Below are 14,967 nucleotides of genomic sequence, written 5' to 3' on the forward strand. Positions count from 1 at the left end.
CGTTCTATACATCAAACTCTGAACCCTGGAGTAAGTGTGCTTGAGGGGGCACTCACAAGAAACACCATGCCAGGTTTTTCCTTTTAAATTTGGGATCCCCTGGAACACTAGGAGGTAACAATTTAAAATGAGAAAGTAGTTTGATGTGTTTCAAAGGTCCATTAAAGCACTGTTTTAAATAACCTGTCCTTTTGGGAGCAAAATATTTTCAAGCCATTTCTTGGAGAGCCTGTTCACTCCAGGAGGCTCTGACCAACCATCTCTGCCATTTTAGAGATGCTGGGCATTTAATCACAAATCTTTCTTTTTTTTTTCAAAATGATTGGGGCTGTACCCCCACTCCCATGGGTAGGACTGGTTATCATCACAGGTGTCCATCAGGCTAGAGGAACAGTTTCAAAGCCATACACTTAGCACCCACCAAATTCTTGGCCAATTCTCAGAGTCAACAAATGACTGCAGTGAGCCAGCCCCACCATCACGGGTCAGCACACCCCGCTCTGAGAAAGGTCAGGAGCAGATTACAAAGGACCTCACTGATACAAAAGTGAGAGGAATTACAGAACAGTTCAGACACTGATGAGGACCAAAGGGCCTTTGTTCCGCCATTCAAAGGAGAACTTTTCAAGACCACAGATGACAACAGGGAGCAAACAAGCAATGATTACTCTTTTGCATTCTTTTTTTAAACTTTCTTTTTAATAGAGCCTTGCACTGGTCAGTTCAAAAATTAAGTTAAATATTATAAACCCTTAATAATAGCATTTCAAGAGGGAAGAGCAGCTCCAGCTCGGGAGAAAACATCTGTAAATTGCGGTGGCCGCGGCCAACACCATGTCTGGAGTGTGCGTGCATTCCTGCTGGAGGCTGCTGGAGGAAGGGAAACCAGCGAACCCACAAAATCTGGGGTGTCTAACGTTTCATCTAGTGCACTGACTGGAGGCGCTGCAGTTTAATACAGCTGAGGTTCAGGGTCCCTCACACAGCCTTCATCCAGAAAGGATGCACCACACATTCAAATGTGATCCCGTGGTACGCCCTGATGGACTGGCCACAAAATGCACTTGAATGCAGTCGAGAACTACGAGATTGTCAGCAAGCAGTGCTCCAGAAATTGTTTCTAAGTCATGACTAGTTTTAAATCTTTGGAGTAAAACTGATTTTTTAAAAATACCCCCCAACTAACATATACATAATTGCCTCTGGCAAATGGGCAGATTCTGTGTCTGTGTGTGTTTTAGGGTGGTTTTTAATTGTTGTTTTGTTGTGGGTTTTTTGTTTTGTTTTGTTTTTGGTCTAAATTGAAAAAAGGAAAAAGAGAAAGTAAAGTTTAAGGGCCAGACCTCAGAAAGCCCTCAGTGTCCGATTGGCAGCTACAACATTTGGGACAAGGAAGCTCCTTTACCCTCAGATGAGTAGTTTCAACGTTTCAGTGAAATCAAAGGTTGCAGAAAGCTGAGAAACCAAATGCCAAGGATCTTGAAGGTTGCTGTCATAAATGTATTTGTTTCTTTATAATTATTTCCTTTTAGACTTCAGTTTTGCATCCCAAATTGGTGTGGGGTGGCATTTTAACAGTCAACGAGTCAAACGGTCAGAGGAGGGCAGGAGGGGAGCCAGCTGGTATGAAGGAGCAGCAACCATGTGCGGACCAAATGCCATTTTTGTTCTATAGACGTGTCTTGAAGGGATGGTCCCAGAATATACAAAATATACAATCTGTCCTAATAACCACCCCGCTTGCTTGCATAGGCCATTTAATGGTCCTAAAGGCAGTCTTTGGAGTTGAGGCCAGTGCCAGTTAGCTAAGAATGCGGGTAGATCGAGACCGATATTGGACGTGTGTGTGGGATGAAAAGGAATGTAGCCCCCTTGGAGTCTGTTGGCAGAGTAAGAGTGAGGCCTCTGTTGATCCTGGGTGCTCTAGGTCACAAGTCGTGATGGGCCTAGCCAGAAAAAAAAATTAGAACTATGTCTCTCCTTTCAGACAGACCATGAGAGAAACATCTCAACCCCTTTCTGACATGTCCACCCTTCAGTCCCAAATGGCATTTTTAAATCACATGTTTTAACAAGTGGAGTAACATGAGCTCAGTAGGGATGAGAGGAAGATAGGATGACGTTTTTTGAAGTCACTAGACTTGGGAGGCATCTTCCATTTTCCCCACTCCTGGAAAGAGTGGTATTTTTGGCTTTTTGTCAGGTCATAACCCAGAGTTAGGTTCAATATGCAGCTGCCCTTTGAGACTAGCGACATGTACGCTGAAACTGGGCACAGGGTGGCCATGACACACAGCACAGGGTTGATCGCTATGAGCTGAGGTCATGATGCCTCAAGGGGACGAGAGAACTGTGATGTCCCAACTGACTGGCTGCTTTGAGAGCTGGACATCCACGTGTTGAGGGAGTCCTGGAGAGGTTTAGTCCATGGAGAAAAGATAAAACATTTAAGCTTCCAAATAAGCTTTTCAAGTTTTCATTAGCAAAAACAGAGAGATTAAAAAGAAAAAATCTAGCACTGGCAATAAGGTGAGGCTCAAGGGATAGACTGTGATTTATCATCAGGACTTTATTCTCTTGGCCACTTTGCAGTCATGCTAGAAGTTTCCAGAATCCCTAGTGCATATGGTGTGCAAGAGTCAAAAGGTAAAAAAAAGAAAACTCCTCCCTTAAGAGTGAAGTCTAGAGAAATGCAGGCCAGAAAGGTGTAAGGTGTTATTCCAGAGTCTGTTGCCACTAAGGCCGTTGGTATTGACTCGAAAGATCTCAATGGTATTAAGAAGAACCAAAACTGATCAACAGTTCTTTGAGGAAGTCAGACGCACGGAATAGTAGGACTTTTCACACACAAAGGACAAATAAACCAAGAGTTAATTTTGGCTACCAAACTGCAATTTGGTTTTCTAGGTCATTTTCCCCCAACTATTTAAAAAAGAACATTAGTGCTACACATCTGCAACTTTACGACGTTGTATTCTCCTATCAAGTTGCACCGAGAAGCAAGTTAAATGAGCCCCTCTTACGGCTGTCCACCTGCAGACACGTCATATCCATTTTCTTTGACTTCCATTGGCAACAGCGGGAAATAATTCCAATCGTGCTGAAGTGAGCAGCCAGTCTGCCTTGCTGAGTTCACTGGGTTTCCTTCTTCTTCGTCTTCTACCATCTGGCTAGGGCAAGGCATAAAGAATAGACGTATATATTTTAAATACAGCTGAGTGCATGACAGTGTGTGTGGTGGGGGGATCTGTGCGTGAGAGCGCATGTGGAAGTGTGTGCCTGTGTGTGTGTGTGTGTGTGTACACAGAGGTTTAGAAATGAGAACTTTCTTCTGCGAGGCAACGGGTCCCCGCCTGAAGTCCAGCCCTCTGCCTCATGGCATTTCCTTCAGACAACGGCCGGCATCATGGCAACTCTGGCCTTCAGGCTGTTTAGATGTGTCTCTTCATATGGAGGGCAAGATGGTCAGACCTGGAAAAACACCTAGGGAATATAAACAACAATGAGAATATCAGAGAGGTCCAGGTAGAGAACTCAGCTTTCATCACCCCTAAGGAAATGATGAACCCTACTTGAAAGAGAGACAGTACATGTGCATAGAGAAATAAAGTAGTCTGTTAGAAAGGTGAGCTCAGGCGTCAGACTGCTTGGGTTCCAACACCAGCTCTCCCAATAGCTGTGTAACTGTGAGCATGTTAACATCTCTATGCCTTATTTACTCCTCTGTAAAATAGCGCTTATCTCATAGCTTGGTTGTGAGGATTAAATGAGACTATCTATGTGAAGTGCTTAAACTATTGCCTGGCACACAGTAAGATCTCAATGAATGTTAACTATTATTATCATAGTTGTCATCATTAAAGAAGAAACGAATGTGCGAATGCTTTGGAAACAACATGTGTCATGCCCGTATACTATAAATACTCTACAAATGAGTAGCCTGTATTATCGAATGGTGGAACTCTAACATTTCAACACCCGAAGTTCAGTCTTGAGCTTTACATGAAAGCCCAGAAACATTGCCTATGATATCTATAGGTCTACACAGACACTCCATATTCATCTCAAGAAAAAGAATGGAGAAGAGAGCTTACATTTATTGAGTACAGTATAATATGTAGGCATGTGCTAGGTGTTGCCCTAATATTACCCCAGCAATCTCCTCAGCAACCTTCCATGTTAAGTATTCACATTCTTTGAGGTATGTGTGGTACGGAAACAAAGGGTAGGGTCACATCATAGCTAGTGAGTAACAGATTAGATTAGATCACAGGTAGACCTGCAGCAAGCCTACTTTTTTGAACTGCTTCTTGATACCTAAGGTCCACCCCCGGGTGTCTTCCTCAACCTTCTGAGTAGGTACAGTGGTTGTCTTCACCCTTTCTAATTTCTTCTAACATCACCAACTTGATTTTCCCTTGGATAGCAACTCTTCTGCATTCTCAATTGAATGGGGCTGACCCTCCTCCTAAGCGATCTGCTAAGCAGCAGTCATGTGACCTATATAGATCACTAAGAGCCAGTCCTGGGATATTTACTGAAACTATAAGAAGAAAGAAGCTCTCTCTCCACTGGGGCTGCTAAGCTACTCAGATTGAAGCCTGGAGTTGCCATGTGGCAAGTAACCTACTTGAGAAGCAAGTCAAGAGAGAAAAATTGAGCCAGTGGATAGAAAGAGAGAGTCCTGATGACAATATCAGAGAACCTAGGTTTAGCCAAGCCTAAAGACAAATCTAATTCTGCTCTTAGTCACCGGAGCTAAGAAATACTCTTTGAGGCTAACACTAGTCTGAGTCAGGTGTCTGTACCTTGCAACTACCAGAGTGGGCATTTCCACATCCCCACAGCTTATCATCTAAAGTTCCAGCAAGAATCCCAGTGAAGTTGGCATATGAAATAGCAGTCATTCTTAGCTATGGGTTCTTTTAAAACTGGCCACTCTCCTGCCTGGGAGAATATTCCCTGGATACCCTGAGGCCCGAGAAACCTTCACAGTCCAAAATTCTTATTAAGATGCTAGCACGTTGTCCTGTTCAGGTTAGTAAATTTTCCTGTTTAGTCCAGGGTTTCCCTACATTTGTTTATTCTCAAAACAAACAAATAAACAATCCCAGCCTATCCTCTGACCCCAACATTCTCTACATACTGTGCTTAGTTCTTAAACAGGTACATGTGCAGGATAGAACCCCAAGGAAGTGAAGTAAAATAGAACAAAGATAAAATTAAAAAAACACATAAGAATGGGAAAAGTACAGTAGAAGAATTCTAATCCAGTAACATGTTGAATAATAGTAATTCTAATTATATCAACTTACTTAAGGCTCTGATTTAGAATGAGCAAGCGATTTGGAAAATCCCATAGAGTATCATCAGAGTACCATCTAAAAGGGATTTGATTTACTATAAAACACTTGATAAAATTGTCTTTAAAAACAAGAATTTGGTGCCATCAGTACACAGCAAAGCAATACAGCCTGCAGGGAATTAGCATTTAATGCGCATAATTCTGTTCTGTCCCGAAGGGAAACTCAATAGTGCTCACTATCTCTCTTCTTCCCTTCCTCGCTCCACTTCCTTTTTCCTTCCCCGACCCTCTCCTTTATCCCAACAGCCTAGAGAAAGATCTCAGTTGAAACGTTTTTGCTGCAGGTTTCCCTTTTAAAAGTTAACATCCTTACAAAAACCCTATAAACAAGGTACCATTCTTATTCTCACCACCAGATGAGATATTCATCACTAAGATTTGAACACAAGGAGTCTGACTCCAGAGCCCAGGCTCTTCGCCACACCTGCTTTTCGGGCTGAGAGGAAGTGGGGGCTGAGATGTCAATTTCAGGAGTTTGTAGTAGGCAAAATAATGGATGGTTCCCCCATAATGTCTACACCTCATTCCTAGAACCTATAAGTACGTTAGGTTACAAGGCAAAGGGGAATTAAGGTTGTGGATGGAATTAATTTGCTAATCAGCAGACTGTAAAAACGGGAGATTAGTCTGCATTATCTGCCAATGTCATCACAAGGTTTCTTCAAAATGGAAGAGGAAATGGAAAGAGAAAGCCAGAGAGACTGGCAGAATGAGAAGGACTCAACGGCTTGGATGATGGGGGAATGCAGTCAGGAGGCGAGAAATGTGGTCAACCCTTAGAAGCTGGAGAAGACAAAGAAATGAAGTCTCTCTTAGAGCTAGAAAAATATGCAGCCCTGCTGATCCCTTGATTTTAACCCAGTGAGACCTGTGTCAGATTTCTAACCTATAGAACTATTCGATGATAAATTTGTAAAGACATGTAAAAATGATATTACATTTGTGGCAACTGGTAGTAGCAGCAACTAGAAAACAGGGCCATGCGTTAATCTGGCCGGGCCTGATCAGCAAAGGCCTGTGAGAACGCGACATCGTGCCTGTTCCAAAGGGAGACATGGGCATCTGAGGTGGTGAGAAGGGAAGGAGAGGTCTGTGCAGTGGACAAAACCTCTTTCCTTTCTGTCCTGTATTCTGGAAACTTAAGAGGTAAATAGTATTGTTGATACACAACTTCATTTGAAATAACCACCTAGTAATGTGTATGTTCTAGACTTTTACTCAGCCTTTACCAACTGCCTACTCTGTGTAAGGTATAGAGCAATATATGTACAAATGTTCCATTTCTTTCAGGAAAAAAACCAAGTTAAAAAAAATAAAAAACAACCAGATCCTTAACATGATACAGAATGCAATGCATCCTTTCAGAATCAAACTAGCATCATTATTTGTTCACATTTTAAGGAATATATGATACTTAACATAGGACTAAGTCTCTCACCATTGAGGTTTCTATTTAAATTCAATACATCAGCAAGATACTTATTCATGATTAATTTATTAATTTATACTTATTGAGCTCCACATAGGAATAGTAAAAGGTAATAGATAAACTCAGCATCTAGAAATGCAGAATCAAATAATTCTAAGGGTAATATACCCCCAGAGGGTATTTATGACTATATAGCAGGCAGATGACCTTAAATAAGAAGGTCCTTAATGACTGAAATTTGTTCATTACAGAGAACCAGTCAAACCCCCATGGTCGTTTCTCTTGCTTATGAAAAAGGCACACTAAAGTCACGTGGGCATTAAGCCAACAGCAACCCTTTAGGGCACCAAAGGGCTAGATACTGGCTGGTATTTCTTACCACCTAGAAGTGGGCTGACTCAAAGATCAACATGCCTTCTCTTCACTGCCCAAGACCTTGAAGGGACTACCCTGGCAGCAGTCCCCCTGGATCACAACTGTGCCAAGCCGGCAGAACAATGGCCTGCCTGTTATCACCAAAGGAGGCAGCCCCATGCTCAGTGGGCCGAGAGACGAGACTCATTCTCCAGCAACTGGTCACTCAGTGCGCTGCACGGTTCAGTTTGAGGGTAAGGAAACGGCGGAGCCACTTCACTGCTTACCCACCCCCTACCCAGGCCTGAAGCCAAGGGGTCACAAAACCCAATGTCTTCACGGGTCAGGCAGGTAAAGTACATGCGGGAGTGGGTCAAGTTAAGAAACACACAGCACTCTCCGGTTCCACTTTTGAGAAGGCATGGATCCAAAGAAATATTGCTCTCGTAAGAGTAGACAACGGAGCAAGTGTGATAATCCATGTCAACTGACGGTCTGCCTTCACATGGGGAGACCACAGGGAGTGGTGGGAACAGTGAGAAATTAGTGATCACACAGCCATTTCAAATGCGTAGTGACTACTATTCAGCTCCAGGCAATTATGGCCACATGGGAACATAAGTCCGCTGTTACAGGATCGTCTGATTTTTCCAGACAAAGCCAGAAATACAGACATTTTCATGGCGCCTAGCAATTTTAAATGTCAGCAAAACAAATACGCATTTTTTTATTCTAGCCTGTATGCAAAATAAAAATATACATGGTATATGCTTTAAGGAAAGGAAGCCCCAATCCTAGCTTAGCTTCGGAATAGGGTAGTCTGATTGCTCAAATTAGAAGTGGCAGAAGGTAGGTTTCTCATGCTCGTACACGCTGTGGTACCAATCAGATCCAGCATCTTGCTAAGGGCTGCAGGTGCCCTCTGTTTCTGAAGGTAAATGTCTTCTAAGGAATGCCAAGTCCTCGGTCACTCCAGGCTCTCCTTTCATCTGCTCTGGGACCATGCCAAGTCCTGATGCCACCTCCCAGACCTGCACTATTCTTAGCACAATCCCTGCAATTGAAAGGCAAGGTGCTCCCTGTCGTAGACACTAATGAGAGTCCAACCTCTCCTGTCTGACACTGTTGAAAATGCACTGACGACTGGCCAATGCCACAGGACTTGAGCTATCACAATCTCTCCCAAATACCATGCATGCTGCAGGATATGTATCATCTGCTTAGAAAATTTCTAGCTCCAGAAACCATAGTGTATTTTGATAAACCAAAAAGACTAACCAAACTGCCCATCTCTGACAAATCCTTCACTGACATATCTCGTTGGTTTGAAATATTTCCCAAATAAATCACACAACCAGATTTAATCTTAGTATGTCCATGGCTACACAGTTGTAAATTTCACAATAAGTCAGCTGATTTGAGGAAATACTAACACTGGCAATTTCCCCTGAAGAACTCTCCATTTCCAAGGATGACAGCAATCCATAACACACAACCTCCAAGGAAAAGCCTCACCAGCCTTCAGAGATGGGGGACCTGTGTGTGTCTCCTATACCATTCCCTGACAACTCAGAGTGGATATACTGCTGTACCTCGAAGGACTGCGGATAAAGAATCATCATCTATGTAGCTTCTTTATTAGTAGCCAGGGCTAGAGAGGAATCAACTTAAGGTGGGAGTTGGGGGGAAGTTGTCAAATAAGGAGAAACTTGACTGAAGTATGATCTGCAAAAGACCTGCTGGGACTTCTAGGTAATGGGATAGAAGTGAAAAAACAGGTTGCATTCTTGGGAAGCAGAAGAAAGCTCCAAAGGAACGAGGGACAATAGCTTCGAGAAGTGCACTTCCTCAGCTCTGGGGTGGGAGGTTATCTCTGGGCTCCAGAAGGCATGGGGGCTTTATTTAGTTCTTAAAGAACGAAGATAAGAGGAAAATAGCCTCTTCAGGAAGAAGGGGGGGAAAAGGGAGGAAAAACATGAATGTTCCTTTATAAGCATCTTAAAGGAGCACCGAGCCAACTAGCCACCGAGAGACTTGGCCACCCCTGCTCTGCTCTCCAAACAAACACATGCTCCTCCAGAGGAAGGCCTAGTGAGGGGAGGTGCCTGCACAGGGATCCAGGAGCAGGATACAAAAGCGATCGAATTTCCTCTCAAGGAGAGCCAGGCCTCTGCGGACATCCTGCGGCCCCTCCTGGCCCCTCCTGCCCTCCGAGCTGCTGGCCAAGCCAGGGAACCCTGAGGCTTTCAGGGCTTTTATCGTATTAGAAGCATTTTTCTCATCATAACCGAGACCTTTAGTATTGCATTAAAAAGATGGTTAATTTTCTTAAGCTTCCTTTTAAACACAGAAATAGGATTAGAAGGATAACACGCTCAGATGCAAGCCCATTATTTGATTATGTCTAAACCTAATCCTGCCTTCACCTTGGCCTGCAGAGTCTCCATTTTGGGGTTTATTGGTTGATAATGCCAAGGCTGTCAGATACTATTACTTGTGTAGTATCTGCTGCCCTGTGCTCTTTCTTCTGCTCTCAAATGCTGAAGGTTTGAAACTGAATTACACGACAAGTTCTCGAAGCTTCGCCATCTTTTAGACCTTTGTGCCTATTTTCAAAGGAGAAAAAATGGTGCAGGCCCCCAAAGAATGGGAACTGTCTTCACTAAATTCATTTCTAATAATACTTCAGAGGAAAGCCTTATAACTCTCCATCCTTCCGTTAAGCAGGCTTTCTACTCTTTCACGTTACTAAGGATGAGGGAAAACGGTACTGATGTTAATAAAAAGATCAGAAGAAGCAGCTACAGGTAACCATTCTTCATCCCATTACTTTTCACATTATACTAAAATGATCTGTCTCATCATTTCCTTGAGGGTAGGAATTCTGTCTTACTGGTACCCAGTGACTAACACGGTTCCCTGGCCAAAGCTGGTGTTCAGTAAATACTTGTGTAACTGAAACAAGAATTCATATAATCTCTTGATTACATGCATGAAGGCACCCTTATCTCATCAGTTTTCACGGTGGAGAAGTAAAAGGCACTCCCAGATCCGGGACTCTGGGAGAGAGGCTTGTGCCGAATCTGAGAGCACATGGACAGGCCATCCACCAACCCATTGTCTCCCCCTGCCCCCCACCCAGAAGCTTCTAAGTTTCTTTACCTGTCGCAGTGGTTGCATTTAAAGGGCTTTGCACCTGTGTGTTTCCTGTAGTGCCTCGTGAGCTCATCGCTTCGTGCAAAACGCCACTCACACCCTTCCCACGAGCACTTATAAGGCTTCTCACCTGCAAGAAGAGATGGAAAGACCATGGTTAGTGACAGGAACAAATGGCCACACCCCTGATCAGATTCTGCTAACTGCTTGTCAGCCTTGGGAAAGGGCTGCATAAATCCTTCTTGAAAGACAACACTTCCTAAGTACAACATGTCACATTTTCTTTAGTCTCCTGGTGTTTTGGTGGTGGCTGATCTTTTTTTTTTTTTTTTTTTTAACCTTCAAAAAGTGGTTTCATAAGATCCTCAAATCTGGAGCTGTCACTTCAGTTCCCAGAGTCAGAGCATTTCCTCTGACTGGTGAGGGATCAATTTTTATTTATTTTCTATTCCCTGGAGCACTTTGACCCCCACAGCCCAAGCAGAAAGGAAATGTGCTATTTTCATCTGAACCACAAATGCTTCTAATCTATTTTTCTCCAGAACCTACAGTAATTTACCATTTCAGCCTCTCCAGTCTCCTCCTTCCTCTCCCCTCCTCCCATAACTGTAGCCAGGTAGCTGCCTAACCAGGTAGCAGCTCAGGTCTCCCAGAACCACGGCTCCTTCCAGTAAATGTGAGTGGATGGACAGTTGCGAGAAAGGGCTACAACTTGAGAGGAAAGCAAAAACCACTCGACGATTCCTGGCATTTATGTGGAATAGAGTCACCAAGCCCTGCTGAAGAGGCCCGTAACATAAATGACTCCAAGAGAGTCACATTAGAGATGCATATTAATACAAAATACTTTTAAAGTCAATTTGTAGAGCAGGGGTTTTAGCCACCATGCAGCTACTTGAAAGCAGAAATTCGAGCTCTTGGACTCAAGTGACCTTTTCACACAGTAAATACAGATGGAGGGATTTGGAAAAGAAAGTACATGACTTTTTCTCAGACCATTTTTTTTTTTTAGCCCATCAATGTCAGTCACCAAACATGACATATATTTACCCTTCCAATGGTATGGAGTGTGGGTTCTAATTAAAAACTGAGCCCTGCATGTAAACAAGGAACAGACTGACAGTGACCAGAGGGGAGACAGGAGAGGGTGAAGGAAGGAAAGAAGGGGTAGGGTCTAGTCAAGGAACTAATGTAAATGACCCAAGGACAAGGACAATAGGGTGGGGATTGACTCTGGGACAGGGGTGAGGGGGGCGGGGCAGGGGAGAGCAGTGAGGAAAGATGGGACAACTGCAATAGAAAAACAATTTAAAAAATAGAGGGGAAAAATAACTGAGCCATGTACCTGAGAGGCAGGTTAGCTTAGTGGCCATGAGCTATGAGGCCAACCTTCCTGGGCTCAGCTTTCAGTTTTGCCCCTAATTGTCAAAGTTTATGTACGTCTCTTTGCCTGTTTTCTTAGGTATAGTAGTATGTGCCTCCCAGGATTTGGAGAGGATAAATCAATATTATGGGAATTAGTATGTGTTATCTATTAATTAGAACTGTGCCTAGCACATGGAAGATTCATGTAACTTATAATTAGTATAACCTGCCAAACCCCAAATTTCAGAATAGTGCCAAAGGACTATCTATGGCTGTCCCATTATTTCTCCATTTTTCACAGCTAAACCTTCACTAGGTAGCACATAAGGAGACATTGCCAGGCCTATACTTGACTCACTTTTTTCTTTCCACCGTTTTACTTCCCTTTAAACCTGACTACAAAGTGATCACAATGCTTTATTTGTGATCACCTAGAATCAAACCAAACACGACTGAAATTTTTATTTCATTAAACCGGTGCCCTAGTGAGCCATTGCTCGCTAAGACCCAGAGAGAAGAGGAACGAGAAACGCAGGCATTTCTTTGAAAGGGAACCAAGAAGACATGAAGGAGAGCTGGAAGCACAGGAGGAAGCCCATTCAGCTTTGGAAACCAGGAAAAAATGAATCGCGGAGAAGTGTTAAAAGTTCACTTGCTAGATCCTTAAAGCCGACATTTTAGAAAAGTGCACCTGCTGAACAGAAGGTGAAGAGGGGAGATGTCTAATCAACTCTGGAGGCAGCACAACACCTGGGATATTTCTGAGTTCATGACAGACACTAGGCCTCAGTGTCCTTATTTGTCAGATGGGGTGAGTGTCCCACATTCACCATGAGGTTTAAATAAGTGACCATGCATAAGTCACGTGTATAAGGCATGTTTCCTGAGCCTGGCACAGGTAAATATCTAATTAAGTTCAACTCACTGTCCTCCTCGGCTCACCTGTGTGCTCAGAGGCTGCTGAGGTGACAGGTCTAACCGGGTGTCAATAACTTTCAGAGCTGAGGCTCCAGACAGCTGGGTCTGGAGTCACCCTGGGCAACCTAAATATTGGAAAACTGGGTCTGTTTAAGCTTTAAATACATTCTTAGTTATTGAAGGAGAATGGGTCAGAAGAACTAAGTGTTCTTTAGATCTGCTCTCAATGAGTAGGATGCTAAAGGGTGGAAAAAGAGACCCCAGTTGGAAAGAGAAGTGCTCTTTCCGAGTGACGGGTCAGCTTCCTTCTTAATGCTATTGATCACTCACAAGGCTTTGCTACTCCAAGGAAATCTAGCATAAACAACAACAACAAAAATAGAGAATGAGGCACCAAAGACTTCAGAAGTTCAAAATGCCCTGCACCCTCAAAAGCCTTCAAATACAAGTAAAATCGCAGGTTCCTGGAACCATGGGGAACAAACACAGCCCAAATGGAACACGGTATCTGGAAATCCTACGACGTTCTACAGCTACAAGCAGAGACATCCAGTCCCCAAAATCAATCCCACAATCGAACCGACCTGTCCATCATAGGCAACCACATTCTGAAGGACACAGGAAAAACAGGCAGAAAATGAAAGACATTAAAGTAGATGTCTTCACTGTTTCTTTACTTTGAATTGTTGGCTTCTTCCATGGCAGAATATTTAAATGCAGTTCTATCTTGTTTTATTTTGACAAGTAATATCAAGGATTTAGTTACTTCCCAGGAAATAATATAGGCTCTTAGTTAATTTTGGCACAAACCAACTCTCTTATCCAGTAGCTATTGCAGCATCCTTTGGCAACTGTGTAGACAGCAACTACAGATAGCTTGACTTGACTCTGAATCATACCACTAACATTGTTTCCTGCTTATGGCTCGGTGCTACACAGAATCATACTGAGGACAAGCCACTTTGTACCCTGATAGTTTAGCCAAGTCATGTTATAGTGATTCATCAAGCTATTTTTCCAGTGTCTGATTAATTTACCTACAAGCTGCCACTTCTGCAAATACGCACTAGTAAGAAATTTAAAATAACCAAGAAAGAACTCAGCCAAATGAAGGAGCAGTGCTTGAAACAGGTAGAGTTAAGAAATCAGAAGGGCATAAAAAACTAGAAAGAACTGGAAATACAATGTCGTGTTCAGGGCTCAGAAATAGTGGGTTAGGCTGATCTCATTCTGGGGTTCTACACCCACTTCCATACCAGTTTCTGCTCGTAAGCAGGTCAGTGAAAATTGTCAGTATCTTGCATGGCCAAGATTACCAGTCCCCACTATCTGCTCTTGGGGGTGAAACCACCTACATCCACAATGCATTAGTTTTCATCCTAACAGCCTACCTGAAGATATCTGCTCATTTTGTAAAAGGCTTGGGTAAAGAAAGACTTTTTTTCAGAAACAAGGGAAGGAAAAAAGGAAGAGAGGGAAGGACAAAGGAAGGAAGAAAGAAAAAAGAAATAAGCAGTTCAATCATAATTGGAGCAGACTTCATGCGAAATCTGCTCATCTGCCTCATCCTCCCTTCTCGCCTTGCTCCACTCCAGATACTATTCCTGAGCACAGAACAGAAAACGGTATACCCCTGGACCGCACTGTCTGCACGGCACCTGGGATAATGCCCGCCATTCGACTCACTGCAAGTGAATGCAAATGTTCAAGAAAGGTCTCTGTGAGACAGGCAGATGGGAGAGAGACTGAAAACACTGGGACTCCAGTGGGGAAGGAGAGTGTGAATGAAGGCAGGAACAACACAGGAGCATGGCAATACCCACACAGTGCACAGTGACAGGAGAGCACAGTCTTCAGCGCCCCCTGCATTTTACGAGGAATGTCAATAACTACTTTTCCTATCTGGAAATAAACCCTAGGCAACTTGTTTCCCAGGGGGAGTACATGTCACCTCAGAGGTGACAGCAAGGCTAATCAGGTATAAAGACATTTATAACCAAATGAGGGCTCTTAAAGAGAATTAAGGATGCTTGGGAAACAGGATTGACATTCAGCAAGGTTGAGTCATGGCAAGAATGCCTGCTCTTCCAGAAAAGACCTCTGAAATGCAATGTGGTCTAGACCAGTGTGGCATTTGTTGGCTTCTTGCAGCATAACTGTCCTGACATCATGATCATCAAATGTGATTGATCAAAAACACATACTGAATAAATACTTTTTGAACATGTCCCTTTTGTATATGTAGATTTATCATGAATTATATGAATGCCTTAATATATTAGGATATTATAAACTATACATTCAATATAGAAGTTTAAGAGAAGTACCGTATAAGGAATATAGTCAGTAATACTGTGATAAATATGTATGGTGCCAGGTG

The 14,967-nt window shown here is 43.1% G+C and overlaps 1 protein-coding gene across 1 annotated transcript in view; it reads right to left on the reverse strand.

Moving 5' to 3' along the window:
• Positions 1–300: 300 nt before the first annotated feature.
• KLF7 (KLF transcription factor 7) overlaps positions 301–14,967 on the reverse strand; it is an 88,407-nt gene continuing 73,740 nt past the window's right edge. Inside the window, exons 3-4 of the mRNA XM_090282926.1 lie at positions 10,311–10,434; positions 301–3,483 (exon numbers count right to left, since the gene is read on the reverse strand). Coding sequence (XP_090139052.1) covers positions 3,432–3,483; positions 10,311–10,434 — 176 coding nt within the window. The 3' untranslated portion in view covers positions 301–3,431. The remainder of the gene's footprint in view (positions 3,484–10,310; positions 10,435–14,967) is intronic.

This window comes from Furipterus horrens, unplaced genomic scaffold (genome assembly GCF_987537825.1).
Source record: "Furipterus horrens unplaced genomic scaffold, mFurHor1.1.pri manual_scaffold_1, whole genome shotgun sequence".
Lineage (NCBI taxonomy): Eukaryota > Metazoa > Chordata > Mammalia > Chiroptera > Furipteridae > Furipterus > Furipterus horrens.